General features: G+C 50.5%; 1 protein-coding gene across 2 annotated transcripts in view; it reads left to right on the top strand.

Annotated features, from left to right (window-relative positions):
* TRIM67 (tripartite motif containing 67) overlaps positions 1–25,171 on the top strand; it is a 52,926-nt gene that overhangs the window by 10,994 nt on the left and 16,761 nt on the right. For both annotated transcript variants that reach the window (XM_036827964.1, XM_036827963.1), the window contains exons 2-3: positions 22,428–22,523; positions 24,113–24,235. In XM_036827964.1, coding sequence (XP_036683859.1) covers positions 22,428–22,523; positions 24,113–24,235 — 219 coding nt within the window. The remainder of the gene's footprint in view (positions 1–22,427; positions 22,524–24,112; positions 24,236–25,171) is intronic.

The raw sequence follows: 25,171 nt of genomic DNA, 5'->3' as shown, positions 1-25,171 counted from the left end.
CTTCCATGTTGGTCCAGTGGGTAAGACTCTGTGCTCCCAATGCAGGGGGCCCGGGTTTGATCCCTGGTTGAGGAACTAGATCCCACACGCATGCCGCAACTAAGAGTCCGCATGCTGCAACGAAAATCCTGAGTGCCACAACTAAGACCCGGCGCAGCCAAAATAAATAAAGAAATATTTAAAAAAAAAAAAAAAGATAGTCCCCTACTTCTGAGCAGTGCTCGGTCACTGTTACAAAAGCTAAATACTGTTTGAAATGTTCAGATCAAGAAACAGCGGCTTTCCCAGTCACTGGGACACAAGACTGCTCCCTTCTCCCTTTTAGTCCCTTATAATAAAGAAACTCCAAAATGACTGTGTCTGGTCTTGACAGCAGGATCATGGGTCCTGGTTCACATCTTTCATGTGAATATCACCACATACCTCAGTTTGTTTTGAGGGTGTGATTATCACCTCTCAAACCGGCTTCCTGTACACGTATTTGCAGCTTATCACTGATGAATATTTGTCCTTCACACAGCCCGGCAGGGTTCCACCCCTGTAGCTTGTTGGGAATATGAACATGTTCAGAAGGGAAGTCAGGGCACGTTAAGGCCAGAAGACCCTGCTGAGGGGTGTCAGGAACCACAAGAGCTTTGAGATTTCTGCCTGTGTGCAAGCTAACACATGCTCTTGCCACAGTTCCTGGATGTGGGCAGGAGACGTGAGACTCCTGGGTCAGAGTTGGAGGACGGTTTTATCACTCACAGCAGCAGCAGCAGTCAGAGAATCAGCACGTCTGTGCCAGTTCCCTGAGCCCAGTTCCCCCAGGGTGATGTGAAGAGAGCCAGATAACACCCACACACACAGTAGGTTGCATTACGGAAGAGGAACCTGAGCTCAGGGAAGCTGAATCTTTTGTAAAATGCAGTAAGCACCGAGCTCTTTGCTCCAGAGGGAGACAGCAAGTCCAGTTTCCAAGGTTGTTTACGCAGACATCCTTGGAAAGATAGCCAGAACAAAGAGCAATCAGTGCCTCACTGACAGCACTTGTAAAAACCCAAGAAAGCAAAGTTATCTTCCAACAGGAAGATTAAATCAAAATGCAGGTAGTTCCTCAAGTGATTTCTGCTTGTATACATTGTGGGTAACTTCTCCAAGCTCCTCTGGTTCTCCGAACTCCTTGCTTCGGTTGGGGTACACAGACCTCAGGGTTTTTCTGGATGGTGTGATGGTGATGGTGGTGAGGAAGGTGGTGGAATGTCTGCGGTGTGGGCCACAGGAAGTATGAGGACAGCTAAGGGGGCTTTCATTCCTGAGTCCATTTGTGTCTCCTCTAGCACGTGGAAGACAAACAGCATCTCATGACTCTGTATGATGCAACTGAAACATTCCACTGGACAAGCATGCCTTGGGCACCTACTGTAACCCACAGGCTGTGCCAAGGGCTGTGGATACACTTGAAACAGGCTGCAGGGAGCTCACAGACGACTGGAGGAGAGGATGATTTTACTCCAACCTAATGTTTGTACAAACAATATAAAAAAGTGGAATAAGTGCCATATTTGTCATGTGAATAAACTGATGAGGGACGAGAGAGGAGAAGGCAGTTAATTCCGCCTGGAGATTTGGAAGGGGAAGTGGAAAGGGTAGTGAGCGGGCGATTAAGGAGAAGATAGTGTTTGAGCTGGGGTCGTGAATGATGGGTAGGAGTTTTATTAGTTGGGAAAGAAAGGAGAGACTTAAATGTATGGCATTGTGTGAGATGTTAAAAAAGATATTGAAAATCGAGCTCCTCCTTTCAAACAGCTTATTATCTGCTGGTCGAGCACCAGGGATGAACGTATATTCACACGAAGCAGAGGGACCTTGAGAACTGTGACACCACTTCTGATAAAAGTGAGGGAACTTGAATTACCCATCCTTTAGCATCTGAGACTCACAGAAAACATTTGGGATCTGGAGAGAGTGGTGAGAGAACGATGGGATAAATGGATTCCAGAAGCCACCTTTAAAGGGACAGCTAGCTTGAGAGCCTAAGAAAGATTAAACGTTGGCTTCATTTAAATTTCAGTGAAGAACAGGGATAGCCTGCTATAATCCTTTTGGAGGTTCTTATAAATTTGCATTCTTTTCCCAGGTTGTTATATTTATCCTGTTTGCCAGTAAAACCTGGCAGCAAAACCCTTTTGAACATCTCGATTTGCTTTGCTAAGTTAAGAGGAGAAGGGGGTCAAAAAAGAAGTGAGGAAACTATGGGAAAAGAAGGAGCAAGGCAGCGGCGGAAGGAACTTGGGAAAAGGTTGATAAAGAAGGTGATGTTGCACTGGTCATTAGCTCTAGCCTTTTAGATAGACAGGAGGGCCTGTCTGTCCATTTCCTCACAAGAAATAAAGAACAGTACCAGAGCGCAGGTAACTGGGGCTAAACCTTAAGTGTAAATGGGCGCAGAGCAGAGTCAGATCAATGGCAGACTGCGGGGAAGGCTGCACGGAGGGCATTGGAGCTGAGTTGGGTTTCAAAGTGCTGGGAGGATTTGGAGAGGTGAAAGGAGGGAGGTTTCCAAACAGAAAGGAGAGTGTCCTTTTTTGTAATTTGACCATGGATAGAAAACTCTGAGACAAGTCCTCATCAGACATGATTGTCACAAAAACCATCCTATTATGGTTGCCAGTGACTGCGGTTGGCCTGATCCCAATGAAGAGGCAGTTTGGGTTACGGGTGATAAAAAAACATCACGTGGCTTTGCCCCGTGAATGGCCTTTGTACAAGGACAAAGTCAGGATTCTGGTCAGGGGGCTTTGTGCGCCTACCATCCTATCCCAGGCTGGTTTGCTACCACTGGAACATGATCTGAATGACTTTTTTTTTTTTTGCAAATACATCTTTGAGATCCTGCTTTCAGTTTCTTTTTTTTTTTTTTTTAATAAACTTATTTTATTTATTTATTTTTGGCTGCGTTGCGTCTTCGTTGCTGCGTGCAGGCTTTTCTCTAGTTGCGGCGAGCAGGGGCTACTCTTGCGGTGCGCAGGCTTCTCATTGCGGTGGCTTCTCGTTGCGGAGCATGGGCTCTAGGCGTGCGGGCTTCAGTAGTTGTGGCGCATGGGCTCTAGAGCGCAGGCTCAGTAGTTGTGGAGCACGGGCTTATTTGCTCCGCGGCATGTGGGATCCTCCCGGACCAGGGTTCCAACCCATGTCCCCTGCATTGGCAGGTGGATTCTTAACCACTGCGCCACCAGGGAAGCCTTTGTACTCCCAGTACCCAGCAGAGCAGCTGGCACCCAGTAAGCCACAAGAAGCATCTATTTAATAAGTGAATGGTGACAACACCAAAATGTATTCTAATATCAACACCGTAAATGACTATTCCGGTGGGGTCCCTTTTAGCTTCATGGAACAGTGATTCATGCAGGAGGGGGCACTCCAGGGAACAGTGTGGAAAATGAGGGCAGGAGGAATTATGCATTTTTCTGGGCCTCTTATTGAAGAGAGCCATTCACACTCATTAGCATGGTGCACCCCTCCCCCATTAGATGAGCTAATGGTTTTGGAAACAATCGGCTGATCTCGTGGGAAGACAGAAGCCAGCTGGAAATATTGGTGGGATTTTTCCCAGATGTTAGCTGTTGCATCTTGTCCAGAGAACAGATTGAGTCTCAGTTTACTAGACTGCCACTCCCGAACTCTTTAGTGCTCCAGAGGTAGCAGAATGCACCGAATAAGAAAGTTCATTTTAGAGACAACTCTCCTAAAACTCTACCACTTGCCAGGGAATGAGATCATGCATTTTAAGAACTCATGACAGGGGACTTCCCTGGTGGCACAGTGGTTAAGACTCCGTGCTCCCAACGCAGGGGGCCCGGGTTCGATCCCTGGTCAGGGAACTAGATTCCACATGTATGCCGCAGCTAAGAGTTTGCGCAACTAAGGAGCCCGCGAGCTGCAGCTAAGGAGACCACCTGCCACAACTAAGACCCAGCGCAACCAAATAAATAAACAAAAAGAACTCATGGCAGCGCACACCACATAGTAAGTGGTCGGTGAAAGAAAGCCAGAATCATAATCAGCCTCATCATCGTGATTATTATGAGTGTCAAGGCCAAGCACGGTGGGGAAGAAGAGGCGACTGTCTCAGGGTCTGAGGTTGTTCCCAAGAGCCCTCTTGTGGGAGGGCTGAGACACAGCCATCACCCTAATGATGCAGTTGTCCCCTTGGTGGGGCCTCTTCACCACACCACGTGAACAGGTGCTAGAGAGATCTATCCTAGGACTGCCCGCACCAATCTTCTGGTCATCACTGACTGATATCATGGGAAGGATTTGGATTGAAATCAAAAGCTCTGGGTTCAGTTTGGAGCTATGTCTTGAGATAGGTCTCTTAATGTCTCTCAGCCTCCGTTTCCACACTTGAAAGGTATGAGGACGAAGCGAGATGAAGTAAAGGTACGCATGGTAGCTTCAGGGGACTCAGTTTATTGTAACCCCCAACTTCTTTCCTGAAGGTACAAGCAGCTTGGCTGTGTCCCCTTTTCTCTAAAGAACCCAAAGCCCATTTTATGGTGTAGAGAAAGACTATGTGTAATATGATTCCATTTAGTGAATATATATGAAAGAACATGTGTTAGAATAGCAATAAAAACTGTGCATAGCGTACTAGTTTCCTGGGGCTGCTGTAACAAATTATCACAAACTGGGTGGCTTAAAACAACCAAAATTTGTTGTCTCACAGCTCTGGAGGCTGGAAGTCAGAGATCAAGGTGTCACAGGGCCGTGCTCCCTCTGAAGGCTCTGGGAAGCATTGATCCAGGCCTCTCTCCTGGCTTCAGGCGGTGCCTTGGCTTGTGGCTACATACCTCCAATCTTCCCCCTGTGTGTGTGTGTCTGTGTCCAAATTTCCCTTTTTCTGAAAACATCAGTCATACTGGATGAGGGGCCACTCTACCCCACTATGACCTCATCTTAGCTAACTACACCTGCAGTGACCCTATAAGTCACATTCGGAGGCACTGAGGATCAGGACAGTGAAAGACAATTGCAAGTTACCAACCAGGCAGAGGAAGCTGGTTGTCTCCTTGTACCCTGTGAAAATGTTTGGCTGGATTGAATTTGAATTGTTTTCGAGCAGAGGCTAGGCACACTAAGGCGAGTGGGAGTTCAGATTCCGGTCGTGGGTCGGGGAGAATGAAGGTTTTGAGGTGGGAGAGGGGCTGTGGTGTTGGGTGGGCAGCAAGGGCCCTGGAGACTCTGGGTGGAGAGCAGGAGAGGGGGTGGAGGAGAGAGGGGGCTCTCAAAGGGCGCCTTGTCGTCCTTGCGACTTTTCCCTGAGCCCTCATGAAGATGACCACAATCAATTACGTTGAAAATATTAGCCATCCAGGGTTATAATAAGAAAGTATTTTTGCATCAAGACATTGTTCTGAAGTTCACATGTCCTGAATCAGAGGGCATTTGGGGAAAGAGCATGTGACTGCTTTCAGTTGTAAAATTGTTTAGCTGCCCAGGGTAGAAATTTCAAATGAGATCTTAGTAACGTATGAATTTTTTTAATGAAAGTAACTTTATTGTTTTTTCTAATTATAAAAGAATAATATGCATTATTTTTAAACATTCAGACAATACAGAGGAGATGCAAAGAAAAATGTGAAAAATCACCTATACTCTTACAATTCTTACATGTGTGATACACACACACATTTATATAATTACCTTAATAGTGATCATATATATACCACATATATATATATATGTATATAATTTTTTAATAAATGAGCTCTTCTTACATGTGCTTTTGGTATAATGTTTTTCTTCCCATTGAACAATCTATTATGGAGATTGTTCTACATCAATATAGAAACACGTTGCCATTTTAATGGATGCTGGGTATTCATTTATGTGGATAAAGCATCACTGATTTAATCATTATTCCTGAACATTTAAGATCATGTACAAATTTTTACTATTTTTAATAATGCGATGACCGCTCTTGTACATACATCTTTGGATGCTTATCCTATTATTCCCTTTAGGATAAAGTCCTATACAAACATCAAAACATTTTAGGGATTTATTTCTTACCTCTCCCTGAAATATGAAGCCAGGATCTTGTCTTTAAGAAGCAATTCTTGGGACTTCCCTGGTGGTCCAGTGGCTAGGACTCCACGCTCCCAATGCAGGGGCCTGGGTTCGATCCCTGGTCAGGGAACTAGATCCCACATGCTGCAACTAAGAGTTCACAAGTCGCAACTAAGAGTTCATATGCTGCAACTGAAGATCCCAAGTGCTGCAACTAAAGACCCAGCACAGCCAAATAAATAAATAAATAAATAAATAAGAAGCAATTCTCAGCTGCTCCATGTCTCCCCGAGTGCCATCTTCCTCTCCTGCTCCTCTCGCAAACACTCTCCTGCCAAACCTATCGCACTGGCGTCGGCAGCAGGATGGAGAGAGAAGGCAATGGTAGAAGGAGGGGTTGGGTGACCCAGGGGAAGGAAGAAAAAATTCTCGTGTTTTAATGTGTTATTTGATTTGAATTGTCACTGCTAAGTAGGTAGTATAATCCCCAGCATGTAGATTCTAATAAGAGAGTAAGAACTCGCCCAAGAGCACATGACTAGTAAAGGAAAGCCAAAGTCTGCCTGACTCCAGAGACCGTTTTGCTAGATTTAATTATTTGTTCAAAATATTTTCTGCTCTCCTTGTGGGAGAGCTGTACTTCTTTCTCCATTGATATAAGGCTGGGCTGTGTAACTTGCTCGGGCAAATGAATGATAGAGGAAGTGATGTGTGCTACCTCCCAGGAGAAGCTTTAACAGCCAAGGTGTGTTTCTGCCATAGCTCCTTTTCCTCTGCTGTGAGGCCAGGATGTCTCAAATATGGGATATGCTCCTTTAGCTTGGATCCTGAAGCAAAGAGGGCATGTGACCTACAGTGGGCATCCAGTGTGAGCAAGAAGTAAACCTTTGTTGTTGGAAGCTTCTGAGTTGGTGGGGGATGTTTGTTACTGCAGCTTACCAAGCTGAGGCTGTCTAATACAACCACACTCTTTCCATTTCACTGTCTTGTGTCTCTTGCCTGAGCCATGCCCTGGTTATTGGTCAAAATACTTCTATCTTTTCCTTTGGTTGCAGAAGAATGAGGAAACAGGTTTTTTTTTTTAATTTGTTTATTTTTGGCTGCTTTGGGTCTTCATTGCTGCACGCGGGCTTTTGCTAGTTGCAGCAAACAGGGGCTACTCTTTGTTGTGGTGCACGGGCTTCTCATTGTGGTGGCTTCTCTTGTTGCGGAGCCACAAGAGAAGGAGAGGAGGCTGCAAAGGCTTCTGGGGATGCCAACGTAGGGAGATTTCTGCAGACAGAGACAAGCAGAGGGAGCTGTGGGTCCCGTGGAGCAGCCTTCTTCTTGTAAATATCCAGGAGAAAGCAACACCTAGAGAACAGCGATTTATAAGAAATAAAAGACCAGTGTGTCTTCTCTTTTTACAACCAGACCAACACTGCTGGCCTTGCTTCATACAACTTCCAGGAACCAAATAAATAGCTTTTGCATTTTCGGCCTCTTCATGGAGATTAAGGCAGATTGTCCCAGCCCTGATAGAGGATGGAGGCCAGGGCTGTGAGCTGAAGGAAGTAACCCATCTGGAGGCAGGGAGAGGAGTGTCTTCCTGGGGACTGGGTAGGGGATGGGCATGGGATGCGGTGCTTGTGGGCTGTGTTGTGGAGCCAAAGAATACTGGTTGGGAGGGACACCAAGTTCCTTTAGAGGATGCTGAAGGTCTCTGGGTCTCTTGGTCCATGGAGCAGATTTTTGGGAGGAATGTCTCAGAAGGCGCCTGGAGCAGCCGTGCCTGACAGACAGAGGAGGACTAGCCCTCACCATAAGCACACGGGCTTCAGTAGTTGCGGCACGCAGGCTCAGTAGTTGTGGCGCACGGGCTTAGTTGCTCCGCAGCATGTGGGATCTTCCTGGACCAGGGATCGAACCCGTGTCCCCTGCATTGGCAGGCGATTCTTAACCACTGCGCCACCAGGGAAGTCCCAAAACACTTTTTTAAATTTAGCAGTGTTCTCTACTAGATCCATACCTAGATTTCTTTCATACTTGATTTTTTTTTTTTTAATTTGGGCTTTTTTCCATGATCCCTGAACCATAGAGAGACAGGCGTTCCCTGTCACACATACAGCTCCTGGAATCGGGCATGCTGTCTGGAGGTGACTAAAGGATGCCTTTTTGATTACTTGGGTCTTCTCTGAACTCCTTGTCTTTACTCTGAACCTTTTTCTGGATAGTTTCATTTTGCTTGAAATCCATGTGTTCTCTTTTGAGAGAAACATAAATCTAGCACTTCCTGAGCAAGTTTGAAAGTGACAGTGTGAGACACGTAGTGTACCTCACAAGCTTGTTTTCCTCCTAATATCTCTACATGGTTAGTGACAAATGAAGGCTATATAATCCTTTTTGATAGTAAGTTACCCCCAAAGTGTAAGAAGTGAAATTCCATGACCAGTCTAACGTTACACTGCATGTCGGATACAAAGCAGAAATGGAGCTCTGGTCCTTGCTTCTGTTCCTTGGTTCATTTTATAAACTTCTCCGCCATATTGTCCAATAAAAAAATAACTAATTAATGCATCTGTTCAGCAAATACTTATTGACTATACACCGATAGCTCACACAGAGATGAAGCAGACCAGGGTACCCATCCTGTAAGACCACACAACTGAGCAGAAAGGGTAAATGCATGATGATAGTACACTATAATGAGGTGTGGGGTGGCACGGGGGCCCAGAAGAGGAGCATCTCCACCAGCCTTGAGGGGGTGGCAGGGAGGGGAAGCAGCATGAGGGAGGGATGTCTGAGCTGAGTTTCGAATGATGACTTGTGGGTGCTGGCAAAGCAAGGGGGAGACCACATCAGGCAGGTGAACAGAGATGCAAGGGTGTCGAGGGATGGAGCCGCCTGGCAGGTCGTGCTGAGGTGGCTTGTGTCTTGAAGGTGGTACAGGCTGCTGCCCTTGCCTGTTTGTTTGTTTGTTTGTTTGTTTGTTTGTTTTTGGCTGCGTTGAGTCTTCATTGCTGCACGCGGGCTTCTCGTTGACAGGCTCTAGGAGCGCAGGCTCAGTAGTTGTGGCGCACGGGCTTAGTTGCTCCGCGGCACGTGGGATCTTCCCAGACCAGGGCTCGACCCCGTGTCCCCTGCATTGGCAGGTGGATTCTTAACCACTGCGCCCCCAGGGAAGTCCCTCTTGAGGGTCATTTGGCACTAACTGACCCTCTTATCAGAATGGGAAGCAACCGTGTGCCCACGGGTACATGCAGTGATGTAGCCAGTTCCCTTCAGGTCTGCCTCATTTTTGACCTCAGCGTTAAGTCCTAACCAAGGAAGTTTGGTTGGTGGCTCTGACAGATCAATACTGGCAGCTTAAAAGTCCCTGTTGACAAGCTGAACTGCTCCCCCTGCACACCTGGGGCAGGAGCTCACCGAGAACTCCTAAGCTGTCAGCATTTTGGGGAATCGGAGTCTGAAGCTGAGCTGTGGCCAGGGAGGAGGAGAGGCCTGTCGCCATCAACCGTCTCCAGAGGGACTGAGCTTATGCAGCTGCAGCATGAATCACTAATTACAGCATAGATATCTCTGTGTTTGCTTAGCCTCCTAGCCAGTTAGAGCAAAAGAAACCAACTCTGGTTCACTTGAATTGAAGAAAATTTATTGGAAAAATAATACTTGTTTCTAAGCACTTACCGAATCCGAGGGAGCTTTGAGAGCCATGTTCAAAATTACAACAGGGATCACATACAGCCCTGCATGTTTGCTAGCCTCTGTTCTCAGCACCTCACGTGTAGCAACTCACTTAATCCCACGATAACACCACAAGGTACCTCCTTCAGGAAGAGATTAAACAATTCACCCAAGGACACAGAGGATGTGAGTCGGGATCCAAACCTGGCATTCTGGTTCCAAAGGCTTTCTCGAGCCCTAAGAAGCAGGAGCTACAAGAATGGTCTACTCCCAGGAGTCTGGTCAGGGACCTATAGAACAAATGCCTGTATTTCTGCGTTTCTTTGCCCCTTTCTCAGTTTTGAGTTCCAGGGAGCTGGCATACTCCCAGCTAGAGCAGGGCATGTGCCTGCCCCTTGCTGAGTGATGACAGTGGTATTGGGGCCATGATCTCAGTCCTACCAGATGGTACCTAGAGGGAAAGAGGCAATTTCTCAAAGCAAAACAAAAGTACCGTTAGGAAGGATGATGGACGGCCAACAGCAGGGAAGCAGCGGTGGCTGTGATGGTCTGGAGAAGCCCCCTCTGGGATCTCGTTGTGCTCAGAACCCCCGTCACTAGAGTGCCAGCCCCTGAGCCCAGGGCTCTCCACGTAGGCTCTCTCTTAAACCTTGCAATAGCCCTTGGGGTGCATAGCACTGCCCCCATCTCACAGCGAGGACACAAAGGCTCACAAAGAAACTTGGTCACATAGAATCAGGGTTTGAGTTCAGCCCTTGACTCCACAGTCCAGTCCGCACACGGCAAGGCTTCCGGGCACGTGGCTGGCAGGTCCAGGAGCTTAGTCCACTCTCTGGCCTGGTTAGTGCGAGGCTGAGCTGAGCTTCTGGGGAGCTTTGCCCCCGTCACCGCCTCCCATCCGCCAAAGCCTGAGTGGCTGGCTCAGGGGTGGGAACGGGGGATGTCAAACCAGCCACCGTGTAGTCGCACCTCGTCCACTCCTGGCCCTCTCCCCCCGTTGTCAGGATTCACAACTCTGTGATCTCAAACCTCCATCCCCTGGACCACCCTGCATCCCACCCACCACTTTGGAGGGACCGAGGGAGGAAAGTCAGAGGGTATCCAGCTCTATTTTTACTCAAGTGAAGTGAGGAAGGAGTGGTGCTCAAGAGATCCCACCAGGGCGGGGCCCCCAGGGAGAAGCCCCGGGAAGAGGCCCCGGGCCCAGCAGGATGGGCCGGCCGGGCCAGGCGGTGAGGCGGGGTTGCCACAGGCGCCAGGCGTCGGAGCCCCCAGAAGTCAAGCTAGACGCCTCCAGCTGCACCCCGGGACCCCGCCCGAGGGAGCCAAGACTCACCCCTGCTTCTCTGCTGCCCCAGAGCACACGGCACTAAACTCAGTCAATTCACAAGCCACTCGAGCGAGCCAGCGCCTGTTGTGTGCAGGCCCCGCGCTGGGCACGTGGATGAATTCACGTCTCACTGGGGGAGCCTCGCTCCAGTGAGGGCCAGTGGACAGGTAACTAGATGCCAGACGGACGGTGACAAGGACTAAAACTGGGGGTAAGCAAGAGGCCAAGGGGGAGCAGAGGAGAGGAGGATCCCACAGTCTCGTGGAGTCCGGGAAGACTTCACGGAAAAGGAGAAGTGCACCTGGCCTTGGGCAGGCTGATCCAGGGCTCCAGGTGGGCGTTGTGAGGGCAAGTGACGGCTGGGAGAAGGCTCACAATGCAGGGGGGGAAGCGAGGGGAGCGGGTCTGCCAGAAGGCGGGGTCTGGGTTCAAAAGCCCCAGGGAGGGCGGAGGTGCTGACCCCCCCGGCACACCACTGGGCCTCTTCAGCTGTAGGTGGCCAACAGGTGCCTGTTGACGAATCACCCAGTGACTGGGTGAAGGTCTTGACGGCCAGGCTGAAGGGTTCCCACCTTGTTCAGCAAGAGCCACAGGAGAGGAGACCTTGAGCCCCAAGGGCCAGGAGGAGGGAGATTCCAGCAAAGACAGAATTTCTTACTGAAGGAAGAGTGCATTTCCAGGCAGGACAGAACAGATCAGGGTCTATGATTGGTTTATGATTTAAGCAAGACAGCTGGGAACCTCTCACTTTAAACCCTTTTGTATTAGTGTGTGATATGAGTGTATCAAGTTACAGTTGCCCCGCTGTATCCAAGGATTCAACCATCTGTGGATCAAAATTAGTGAGGAAAAAAATTCCAGAAAGTTGCAAAAAGCAAAATTTGAATTAGCCACATGTTGGCAACTCTTTTCATAGCATTTACATGGTATTAGGTATTTGAAGTAATCTAGAGATGATTTAAAGTATGTGAGAGGACGTGTGCGGGTTACATGCAAATACTACACCATTTTATGAGGGACAGTTCTGGAGGGCAAGTCTGAGATCAAGGTGTCACAGGGCCCTGAAATCTCTAGCGAAGGATCTATTCCAGGCCTCTCTCCCAGCCTCTGGCAGTTCCTTGGTTTGTGGTAGCATAACTCCAATCTCCACGTGGCGTTTTCCCTCTGTGGACATCTGTCTCTGTGTCCACATTTCCCCTTTTTAGAAGCACACCAGCCGCATTGGATTAGGACCCACCCTAATGACCAAATTTTAACTTGCGTACCTCTGTAAAGACACCGTCTCCGAATAAGGTCACATTCTGAGGTCCTAAGAGTTGGGACTCTGACACGTCTTTTGAGGCGGCCATAATTCAACCCATGACACCTCCCCTTGAGGCTGCCCCGGGTGCAGCCTTGAGTTGGGAAGGGCTGGATGATAGAGAGGTAGCGCTCTGGCCGCTTTGCTTCTCTCCTCCTGCCAGAGGCCTGTACCTACACACGCCCATGACGTCCACGTCTGCCGAATCAGCAGGGCCAGTTGGGCTGCTTATCTTAACGGGCATATGAGTCTTAAACAGAAGATAAACCTAAGAGAGGAAAGCTCAGAAGCTCCCCGGGCACGTGACAAGGCCAGGAGGTCACCACTGGGTTAGCTGTTGGTGTCCCAGGGGCTGGGTCCTTGGGACCCCTTGGCAGGAGGGAGCATTTGAGAAGATGCAGGGAGAATATCTACCTCCATCGATTCAGACTTCCCCAGCGGGGAGGGGGACTCACCATGGGAGGGTGCGGTGGCTACCTGCTTGGGTGGGAAGTGAGTGGTCGCAGCGCTCAGGCCTCTCAGGAGGGTGCTTCAGAGGTAGCTTCTCTGCTTATCCAGGAGCCCCTGACTTTTGATTTTCTTAAACGAGTTCTCCACATCACTCTTTTATTCCTGCTGTTCTGTCAAAGGATTAGGACATTTTTTAGTTCATTTTAGGGATTATCATCAGCCACGAATTTAAAAAACCAACACCTATTAGTGAGTGGAGGAGGAAAAGGGGAGAGGAAATGCCCCGTGGCCCCATTTCACAGCCTCTTCCTCTGTGCTGAGTGAGCGTGCCGGACACTCGGTGAAAATTCGGCTGTCCTTCACCGTGTGCCCCAGAAGCGCGGGAGCTGGGCGGCTAGCTCTCCCGGCCGGCGGATGCACAGAGGCTCCTAATCGCTCCCCCCGGAGCCGTGGGAAGGCAGTTAGGCTGAGGGACAGGGTATCTAGCTTTAGGGGCAGCAGAGAGAGTGAATCGCTGGGCGTACCCTCCGCAGATAAAAGCAAACCCTCCTTTTATTCTCCCCCAGAGTGTAGCTGCTTACATGTTCCCCCAACCTCTCCATTCTTGCATTACACAGCCTCCCAGTGTAATAGTGTCATACTGGGATTTATAATAAAATATATATTTGGTCTTCATCTCGGTTCCTGGCACAGAGCTCCTAAACCTCTAGGAATTTCCTAAATGATGAGAGCGATATAATATCTTTTATAATGAGGTGATTGTTGGAAAGCCTCAGGTAACCTAAGGATGGACTCGTTGCCAGGGGAACGGCCGTGTGAGTAGGGGCTGGAGCTTTCAGTCCCCCACTCAGCCCTCCTCCCAACCTCTGGGGAGGAGAGAAGGGCTGGCAGCTCAATCAATCACCGATGACCAACAACTTAATCAATCATGCCTATGGAATGAAACCTCCATAAATCCCCAAGAGGATGGGGTCCTGAGAGCTTTCGGGCTGGGAACACGCGGAGGTGTGGGGAGAGGGCAGGGAAGCTCTGTGCCCTTCCCCAGACCTTGCCCCCTGCGTCTCCTCCCTCTGGTTGTTCCTAGTTACATCCTTTTATAACAAACTGGTGATCTAGTAAGTAAAGTGTTTCTGAGTTCTGGCAAAGTCATCAAACCCAAGGAGGAGGTATGGGAACATCCTATCTCTGGGCACTCGGCGGGAAGCACAGGTGACAACCTGGAGTTGCGATTGGCTGAAGGGGAGACAGACGTGTGGGCTGAGCCCTTAACCTGCGGGATCTGACGCTCTTTCCAGATAGAAGGTGTCCGAACTGAGTTGAATTGTAGGACAGCCAGCTGGCACTGGAGAATCGCCTGGTGTGGGGAAAAGAACCCACACGTTGAAACTGGCGTCAGACTCGCAGAGAGAAACGTCTTTTTGAGCTCTGTGTCCTGTGGCTGTCCGCATAAACCCCTCCCACCCCTCAGCTGCATCAGGACTCGCCCTCTGGGTCCTGCCTGCCCCAGCTGGCTGCCTCCTTGCGGGCGGGGGGTGGGAGGCTACGCCTCACTGCTGTACCACCACCTCACCCAGGCTGAAGGCGGCCTTGCTTTGACACTTCGGAAGTTGCTCTGGTTCCCTAGGCTGCTGCACATTTGAAACTTTAATGGAGGGGAGATGGAGAAAGTCACTCGACGGACAGGCAGCCCCACGTGAACGGGAAGCATGTGAGGGACAGTAAAGATGCCGCCAGGAGAGGGTGGACTGTCCCTCCCCATCAGCCAGCCTGCGGAGGGTTTGGCTGGAAATCGGGGTTTCTCCTTCCTCTGTCTTGGTTGAGTATCTGAAAGGCAGCCCAGTGCTAGGAGCAATGGCTTTGGGTTCAGAGAAACCTTGGTCGGAGCCTTGGCTCCATCCACCAGCTTCTAGCTGTGTGACCTTGAGCCTCGGTCCCCTCTTCTGTAAAAATGAGGAAAGTGCTAGCACCCCCCTGACAGGCTGTGAGAAACCAACAACATTAGACACGTAATTTAGTGTCAGCATTTAGTGAATGCCGTCTGCCATCGTCACCGTAGCTATTGACCGGGGTCATCAGCATCAGAGAGCCGTACCGGGGCAAGAGAGGGGAGGCCACAGTGCCAGGTTGCAGCCGGGTCCAGGCAGCCTGCGTTTTACCCTGTGGCACAAAAAACACCCTATTCTGGCCTTAAGGGAGGGTCTTTGTGGGGTAGATGTTAGTTCTATGGGTGGGTCCTATCCTGATGCCTGTCCTGCATCCTCAGTAAGGAGTTGAGGATCCAGGTGGAGACAGACCTTCAATGGGGCATGGTTTCTGGTCCCTACCGTGTGCCTGGCACCTGGCCCGAGCTGGGAATACGGCACTGCGTACGCGCAATACGACTTCATCCAGCGCACAGGCCTCTGAAGTAGCAGACATTGAACAGTTCATCCGTCACCTGTGAAATGAGACTAGAGAAGATCAGTTCAGTTGCCAGGTATGGCAGGCTGAATAAAGGCCCCCAAGAACGTGCACGTCCCAACCTCCAGAATTTGTGACCATGTCACCTTACGTGGCAAAATGGACTTTGCAGGTGTGATTATATTAAGGACCTTGAGGTGAGGAGCTTATCCTTAATTGCTCAGCTGGTTTAAGGGCATCACAAGGGCCCCTGTAAGAGGGAGGCAGGAAGGCCATAGTCGTAGGAGATACGAGGACAGAAGTGAGAGGCTGAGTGATGCAAGGAAGGGGCCACGAGCCAAGGGATGTAGGTAACCTCTAGAAGATGGAAAAGACAAGAAAAGGGGTCTCTCAGGGCTTCCCTGGTGGTCCAGTGTGTAAGACTCCACACTTCCAATGCAGGGGACCTGGGTTCAATCCCTGGTCGGGGAACTAATATCCCGCATGCAAGCCACAACTGGGAAGCCCACCTGCGACAACAAAGATCCCACGTGCCGCAACTAAGACCCGGTGGAGCCAAAATAAATAAATATTTTAAAAATAAATAAAGCCAAAAGCATGTTTTTAAAAAAAAAGGAAAAGAAAAGGGGTCCATCCTTAGAGCCTCCAGAAGGAAGCAGGCCTGCTGACAGCTTGATTTTGGCCTGTAAGACTCACTTTGGACTTCTGGCCTCCAGGACTACAAAAGAATAAACCAGAGTTGCTTTAGGTCACTGAGTTTATGGTAATTCTTGATAGCAGCAACAAGAAGCTAATATACCATGAGAACCCACAATACGAGGGGCTGAATGAGTGTGGGGAGTCAAGGGAAGGTAGACCCTCTCGGAGTATCAGTCCTGGGGGGGGACTCTCAGGGGCCGTGGAGTCCTCATAGACAACACGTCTCAGTGCTGGCAGTCATGGTAGCGGCCTCCATATGGAGGTTCTGGGAGTTGGAGGTGGCTTCAGTGCACAGAACAGAGCACTGGATTAGCGTCTGGAGACCCCCATTCAAACCCCCCCTCTCCTTACTGGCTCAGTGGCCAGAGACACAGGGGGCCACTGGGACAGGAGCTGATCCTCTGAGCTGTTTTGCCTCAGGGCACCCCCCCAAATCCGGGTCACATCCACTGAATAGAGAGGCTGCTTGCATCGCCCCTGGATCCTAGTTCTCCTGCCAACAACCCTTTCTGCTTCTGGGGGGCCCTCAGCCTGGGACCCACAGTCTGCCATGGAAGGGGCCTGCCACCCGGCAAATACTCATCTGATCGCTCTCTAGGTAGACTTCTACCCGAGGCCCACCCTGCTCCACTGGAGCCCTAGCATCAGTGCTTCACACCCTGTGTGACACATCCTTTACAACCTGGACCCTTGGATGGGGGCAGACAGGGAAGGGGGATCCTGTAGGGCTGGGGTCTCATGCACCCTGTATGGGTCCTCCCCTCACCCCCTCCATGTGCCCGTCTCACCCACCTTCTCCTGTCCCCAGGTGTGGTCCCTGTGGGTGGGACAGTACTCTCTCATGCAGTCTCCAGCTTTGTCACCGCATCTGCTTCCGTAGTAAGGGCACCCAAGGCCCCCTGCCGTGTCACTGAACCTCACTTTAGGCTGACCACCAGGGCAGTCACATTTATCTTGGTGGCTGGCCTCTTGGCGAAGGGCCTTTCCAGCGCTTCAGCGGGGCTTTTGCAGCCGTTGGCAGGTGGATCAGGAAAGGGGAAGCAGGCCTAGGTGGAGGAACCCTCTGGTCTTCCAGCAGACGCAGGGAGAGGGAGGGCGTCAGAGGTTCTGTCGAGTAGGACTAAACTGGGGCAGGATCCGTGCCAGCGGTTAACTAGAAACAGTTAATACCCAGAAGTCATGAAAAGAGTTTTGATCCGCAGGGTAGGGTTGGACTGCCAGTGCCCAGGACCAGATGGGGCTTCATGCCCTAGAAATGGCGGGTCCAGAGTGGCCACATGGCCATTTTAATTAAGCCCAGCGTGTAAGAGGATTGAGACGTGACTAGCTCGGGGCAGCTAGTCAGCCAAAATCTAGAACAGAATCCATCCACTGACTGGATCTCTGCGGAGCACATTCTAGGTGTGAGGCCCGCGCTGCCTGCACGGAAGTGCACAGGACAGGCTTGCAGGGCGGCCGACAGGACAGGGGAGTGGATGCATTTCCCCCGGGCTGCCCGTCTCAAGGAGAGTGAGACACGCCCTGGAAGGAGTGCCAAGGGCACGTTCCATTTGCGGAGGGGAGCAAAGCATCAAGAGGAGGTGGCATTTGGCAGCCATGTCTAGATCCTTGGTACCTAATTTCTGCACTTCTACTGGGTAACCCTGATGTCAGAGAACAAAGACCAAGTTTAAAAGGGGCGAACTTGGGACTTCCCTGGTGGCGCAGTGGTTAAGAATCCGCCTGCCAACGCAGGGGACATGGGTTCGAGCCCTGGTCCGGGAAGATCCCACATGCCGCGGAGCAACTAAGCCCACGAGCCGCAACTACTGAGCCCACATGCCACAACTACTGAAGCCCACGCACCTAGAGCCCCTGCTCCGCAACAAGATAAGCCACCGCAGTGAAAAGCCCACGCACCGCAACGAAGAGTAGCCCCCGCTCGCCGCAACTAGAGAAAGCCCGCGTGCAGCAACGAAGATCCAACACAGCCACAAATTAATTAATTAATTAATTTTTAAAGATAAATAAGAGGAGACAACTTAGGGGCTTCTCCACAGAGTCTGTGGCAAACATGAGAATTATCTCTGAAAGGTCTTAGTTGGGTAATTTAGATAATTCATGTCTTAGTCTGTTTGGGCTGCTGTAAGCAAATCCCATAAAACGACAGAGATTTCTTTCTCACAGTTCTGAAAGCTGGGCATCCCAGATCCGGCTGCCGGCCAGCTTAGTTCCTGGTGAGGCTCTCTTCGGGCCTTGCGGACAGCTACCTTCTCACCGTGTCCTCACGGGGCCTCTCCTCCGTGCAGTGGGAGGAGAGAGGGAAGGAGCTCTCCCATGTCTTTTCTTTAAGGGCACTGATCCCATCATGGGGGCTACACCTACGTGACATCAACATATGGATTTGGGGAGGACACATTCAGTCCATAACAACCCACATATGATAGACCCAGACTGAACAATTAAGAGGATTTCGGGAAAGCTTCAGCTATATTTCTAAGCATAATAGTAAGAACTCGTATGAGGTAGGGGTTGTTATTCCCACCTTACAGGGGAGGACCCTATAGAACAAAGAGACGAAGAATCTTCCCAAGATGCACAGCTAATGAATGACAGAGCCAAGATTTGACTGTACTGGCCCAGAGCTCTCTTGCTTAATGCAGTATGAGGCCCTATAACACCATCCAGAATGGGAGGAAAAAGGCAGAAAGCTACCCCATGTACCTAGAAGCTACTGTTTTGGGATGCAGGCAAAGATGTGATGCTAGGTCAGGAAGCAGGTGGTTTGACCCACTTGGAAATACATTTTTAAGCTGTCTGTCTAACCTTAGAGACTCTGCAGCAATGTAGTTCTAACCTTAGAGGAATAAAAAGGCATAAAATACAATGTTTGATTCAAGTTAAAATCCATTCAGTCATTTAAAAAAATTTATCTTCAGTCTGGATATTTCCTTTCTTTCCAAGAGGATAGTATAACCAACATCCACAGAGACAGAACAATCCATTCTCATTTCTCAGACGGCAGGCTCTTCTCTCAGACCAGAAAGACACAATTTTCAGTGTCCCCTGCTGGCCCCTAGGCAGTCCCTGTGGAAAAGAGGAAGAGCATATTTCAAAAAACTGAAGCCAAATACAATATGCCGTGAACCCATAACACGTTGCCAATAAGTGAACCACTTGTCCCTTGAGAAATGGTTTCCACCTTCACCGCCCAAACCCTGACTCCTTTGCCACTAGAATAACCAGGTCGTTTCCACAGTGCTGTCACCTGGGCAAAGAGAGGTGTCTCGTGGCCACATCACACAGGAAGGAACTGGGGTCAAGAAAGGTTCAAGTGTGTGCTTGTCGGGACATCCCTCGACGGCGACCGGACCTCACATGGGTGTCTGGGCTCTTCCCGGCGACCAGCAGACCGGGCACAGGTCTTTGTGCAGGCGAGCACCCTGCTGGGCCGGGGCCAGACGGCGTCAAGAGAAAGCAGAGGGCAAGATCAAGGGCAAGTCTGGTGGGCCCGGAGCCGTGTCTACTGAGCTGTGAGATCATTCCCCTTTCAGCTGGGCGTTTGCCTAAGGTCCCTGGAGGCCTTCAAAGATCACTGTGTTCTGCGCTCCTTGCCAAGGTCCTGGGTCTACTTGCCAAGCAGGAAGCAGGTCCACAGGCCCTGGGGTGGGACGGGCCGCGGGGAGGCCGGGGCTGGCGGGGACAGAGCCCCGCTGGCTCCAGTTCCCCGGGTGGAGGGAAGGGGACTCTCACTAATGCAGCCTCTCGCCGGAAAAGGTGGTCGCCGTGGGGATGGATCTACAGGGACCCGTCTTAGCTTAGCATCCGCTTCTAGTGGAGCAATTGCTTTGCTTTTTATTCAGACAGTGAGCAGTTTTTGAGCCCCTGCTTTGTGCCAGTGCCTGGCTAGAAAGGCAAAGACAAAAAAACAAAGTCCCCGCCATGAAGGATTGTATAGGTTCCTGGGAATCGGTCCCTCGTTGGGGAGGGAAGGGGTGCAGCCTCAGTGGGCCCTCTGCTCTGGGTGACTGTCGTGGGGAGGGAGGTGCCACTCTTTTCTGGGCGCCGATGACGGGCCCGAGTGATGCTGACTTCTCCGGTTCCTCCTGAGCACAGCCATCAGGGACAGGCTGAGCTTCCCGAGGACCTGGACCCCTCTAAGGATGGGTGCAAAGATCTGTGCTACCCAGGGACTTCCCTGGTGGTCCAGCGGTTAAGAATCTGCCTCCCGGTGCAGGGGACGGGGGTTCAATCCCTGGTCGGGGAACTAAGATCCCACGTGCCGCGGGGCAACTGAGCCCACGCGCCGCAACTAAGACCCAACGCGGCCAAATAAATCAATAAATATTAAAAATAAAAATTAAAAAAAGATCTGTGCTGCCCAGAACAGCAGCCGCTGGCCAACCGTGGTGGCCGAAAACTTTAAATAAAATTTAAATCTAGTCCCTCAGTTACATTAGCCACCTTTCAAGTGCTCAGAGCCGCCCAGGCGGGTGGCAGCTGTATTAGAGCAGACACAGAACGCTCTGCTGTTCCTGTAAGGTCTACTGGATATTCTTCCTGCGTGGATAATTGCAACAGAAAGTGGTCCACGCCAGGTGCCTGTGGAGGGGGGGCGCCTACACCAGCTGAGGTGGGGGGCATGGGGAAGCCAGTGGAAGAAGGAAGAGCTTCTCCAGAATCTGCCTCTGCTGAGCCACACCTCAGGCTCCCAGCCGTCTCCCAGCAGGACAGAGCCCAGACCTCACCTTGACCTCACCTTGAACGTCGGTGACCCTGGTCTGAGGCCCCCTTCCTTCTCCCTGTGTCTCCTCCTCCACTCCGTGGCTATGTTTGTACCATCCAGTGGATCGCAAACTGCATCGGAACCCCCTGGAGAGCTTGTTAAAAGACAGATTCCTGGGCTTCACCCCCAGTTTCTGATCAGTAAGACTGGGGTGAGGCCAGAGAATTTGTGTTTCTAACAAATTCCTGGACGATGCTGGTGCCGTCAGTCCAAGAACCACACTTTGAAAACCATGGATATGGTCCAGAGAATCACATTCATTGATGCATTCATTCAACAAATATTTCTTTCATGCTGCCATGGGCATGGTGCTCTCTCTGCATGTGAGCAACCAGGCAAGGTCCCTGTTCTGGGGAGCCTGCATTTTCGGGAGGAGAGACAGACAGGAAACAAACCTGTGTTGGGTGGTGATGAACGTTATGAAGAAGAATAAAGCAGGGCAAAGGAAGAGGCCTCACTGACAGATCATATCTGAGCAGAGACCTAATGGAATATTACTCAGCCATAAAAAGGAACGAAATGGGGTCATTTGTAGAGATGTCAATGGACCTAGAGTCTGACATACAGAGTGAGGTAAGTCAGAAAGAGAAAAACAAATATTGTATATTAACGCATATATGTGGAATCTAGAAAAAACGGTACAGATGAACCTATTTGCAGGGCAGGAATAGAGATGCAGATGTAGCGAACAGATGTGTGGACACAGCGGGGGAAGGGGAGGGTGGGACGAAGTGGGAGATTAGGTTTGACATAAATACACTACCATGTGTGAAATAGATAGCTAGTGGGAGCCTGCTGTATAGCACGGGAAGCTCAGATCGGTGCTCTGTGATGACCTAGATGGGTGGGATGCGGGGTGGGAGGGAGGGAGGTCCCTGAAGGGGGGGGTATATGTATACATATAGCTGATTCACTTCATTGTACGGCAGAAACAACATTGTAAAGCTATTATGCTCCAATTAAAAAAAAAAAAAAAGAAAGTGGAGAGCAGGTATGACCCAGCCTTTCTGGCCCCGTTTTTGCTCTGCCTTCAGCTTTTTACTCTGAAACATGAGAGTCATGTTAAAAATCAAGGGCACCAGTCTATTCAATAGCAAGATTTTGAAGACAAATTCGATGGTGTGCGTATGTGTTTCATTCAAAAGAAGCCTGAGGCTAAAGGCCGTAGATTTGACCCCAGCCTGCAGCTCTGCCTTTGGGTCCCAGCAACCGGGCAGGGTGAGGAGTCCCTAGTGCTAAGGAGGAGGCCACCATCATCCCCTTCCGCATGATGCCTTGGGACCCCCGGTCCATATGGCTCAGGCTCACTTCCAGGTCCCTTTCCTGCCCATCCCGCTCAGGCCAAAAGGCGCCTGTGCAGGGGTGGGGTGGGCAGAGCGTGGCCTGGCACCTGGGATTCCCTCGCACAAGTGTCTGAGTGTCCTACTGATGGGGGGTACAACTGCTACAGCAGGGAGGGGGCCAGACCCGGCCAAGGCTCTACTTGCCTTCTTGTCCTGGGTCCTGTCAGCCTGAACCAATTAGCTGAATGCTCCTTACTTCTACCCAGCTTTGGGGTCCAGACAGAAGAGTGTTGGTCAACCAACACTTTATCAACCATTGCTGGAAAAATAAGCACATGCAATAGAGTCCTGGAGTCAATAGCGGTCCCTTCATAAGTGAGGACGGTTCCTGGGTTCTACCCTCTTATAAACACAAGCCTTTATGATGAAGTGCAGACCAAGTGCCTTTAACACCTAATTTTCCTTTTCAACCTTGATATCTTTTAGGCCCAACTGTCTCAGGCCTTAAATGGAGTTTCCGATAAGGCAAAAGAAGCCAAGGAGTTTCTAGTTCAGCTGAAGAACATTCTGCAGCAGATCCAGGTGAGCATAGCTCCCGCTGGGAGGGGAGTCCGTGCAGGAGGTACGTGAAGCTTAGCAGAGGAAAGGAAAGGCCCCGTGGCAGGCGCTTTTCAGTGCTGAACATGAGAAGGCCTAATTGTCCCACTGCACTGCCTCAGGTGTTGAGGACATCACCCACTCAATCCACTGACACCCCTGTGACATCTGATAGGAAAGGGATTTTGCATGAACTCAGAGAGAATCCTAGAAAGAGAGCTGGGCGGAAATAATGCAGCACTCTGCGTGGCCACGTAGCCCTAGGCGGTATCTGTATACGGTGCTTTTGTACCAACACATCAAAATATAAAAGCATCATTTACTAAACAAATGTATTTAATGAGCACCCATGCTGTGTCACATACAAGCCCAACGCAGATCAATAAGGCACAGCCTCTGTCCCCAGGAGCTCTGTTGGGGAGAGAGCGAATAAATACATGCACGTGTGGAGGAACTTTCACACAGATCACGGACCGTAGAGCATTCTGGTGTCTGGATGGGAAAGAGGACTCAGGGTACTGAATTCTTAACCAGCCAATAAAAACCATCCTAATAAGTGAAAGCACAGAATTCAGCCGCCAGGCATTTCCTGTCCTGGTTCTGATGTTTTCAGGGACAACGGAGGTATCCGTTTGATGGGGCTGCTGTAACAAGGTACCATTGACTGAGTGGCTTCCACAACAGTAACTTATTTTCTCATAGTTCTGGAGGCTGGAAGTCCAAGATCAAGGTGTTGGCAGAGGTGGTTTCTCCTGAGGTGTCTCTCCTTGGCGTGTAGACGGCCGTCTTCTCCCTGTGTCCTCACACCGTCCTCCCTCTGTGTGTGTCTGTGTCCTGATCTCCTCTTGTAAGGACACCAGTCAGATTGGATCAGGGCCCAGCCTGATGACCTCATTTAACTGACTTCTTTCAAGGCCCTGTCTCCAAACACAGTCCCATTCTGAGGTCATGGGGGGTAGGACTTCAAATAGGAACTTGGGGCAGGGGTGGGAGGGCTGAACACCATCGGCCCATGACACGAGGTCTGAATCCAGGCTGACCTGAGTTACGTTGAAAGACTTTTTTTTTTTTTTTTTAGAACTGAGAGAGACAGATCCTATAGCAAGAACAGTGGGTGTTGTTTGTTTTACTGTTTTCTGATTAGAGAAAGCAAAAGTATGTTACAGAAATTTTGAAAGGTAGAGAATAACAGACTGAAGTAAGAAAGGTTCACCAATATCTCAGCCCCTGAGGTGACCCCCTCACCACTTTGACATGTTGTTCCACTACTCTACACACACACATGCACGTACAGTGTGCAATTATGCTGCACACACTTGCAGCCGCTCTTCTTCTTCTCAGGTCTCTCTCATGAGCTTTTCCCATGACACTGAAAACCCTCACAAACCCTCATGGTTTGGATGACTCTGAGTATTCACTCCATCCTATAGATGTGCTGAGACGCACGTGTGCACTGTTTCCAGTCTAATAACGGGACAGCTCACGCCGGGGCGAGCTTGCTGGTGGGCCCCCGTGTGTCTGGTGCTGGCCGCGTTTCTGAGCGCCTTCTCGCTAAAGCTCTCTGCGTCCCGCAGGAGAACGGCCTGGACTACGAGGCCTGCCTGGTGGCCCAGTGCGACGCGCTGGTGGACGCGCTAACCCGACAGAAGGCCAAGCTGCTCACCAAGGTCACCAAAGAGAGGGAACACAAGCTGAAGGTGCGTCCCCGCGGCCAACGCCCTCGGTCCCATCGCGGCCTCCAAGCCGAGCCTGGGGAAGCATGCAGCGTGGGCTCTGGGTCGGTGTTAGCTGAGTGAGCAAACGAATGAATGAACGAATGAATGAATGAACGAATGAACGAATGAACGAAAGAACGAATGAATGAACGAATGAATGGATGAACGAATGAACGAATGAACGAACGAACGAATGAACGAACGAATGAATGAACGAACGAACAAATGAACGAACGAATGAATGAACGAACGAACGAATGAACAAACAAACGAACGAATGAATGAACGAATGAATGAATGAATGAATGGGGAGAGGAAAGGCTGAGCAAGTTGACCCGGGACCTACTTACACCCGTGTTACTTTCCCTGAAGCAATCAGCACCCCTGCTCCCCCTCCAAAGCTGGAGGGAGATGCCTGAATCCTGCTGCTTTCAGTCAGAAGGCCACCCTCTCCCATCTTCTCCCGGCCCCTGTTTTCTGTCGAAGGGACGCTGCCTGTTCTCATCTTGCAGAGCAGAGGTGGCCACGGCGGGAGGGGGAGGCTTCCCCTCACTCGGCACTGGGTCCCCGGGCCAGGCAGGTGCCCCGTGAACACCCCGCCTTGACAGAAACCACTCACCTCATTGTCTGGGCTCGATCTGTTCTACAGACATTTCCCAGCTGAATCAGAAAATGTTACTTTCAAGGAAAGAAGGAGTGAGTGTTGGGGATGATGCATGGTTTACACGCAAAGCAGCCGAGCCCCTTGAGTTTCCACCCAACGAGTGAGACTGGGGCACGGACCGGTCACCAGGAGGGTTTCAGAGGGTGTACGTTCTCTGCTTTTCTATCCAGAGTTCAGGAAGTTTGCCCTGTTGGGTGTGGCGACCCTGCTTGTTGGGAAGTGGGTCCCTTTACCGCCCCCGTAAGGAGGGCGCG

Source organism: Balaenoptera musculus, chromosome 16 (genome assembly GCF_009873245.2).
Source record: "Balaenoptera musculus isolate JJ_BM4_2016_0621 chromosome 16, mBalMus1.pri.v3, whole genome shotgun sequence".
Taxonomy (NCBI): domain Eukaryota; kingdom Metazoa; phylum Chordata; class Mammalia; order Artiodactyla; family Balaenopteridae; genus Balaenoptera; species Balaenoptera musculus.
The sequence above is the reverse complement of the archived record's forward strand: the minus strand, read 5'-3'. Positions and strand labels throughout refer to the sequence as shown.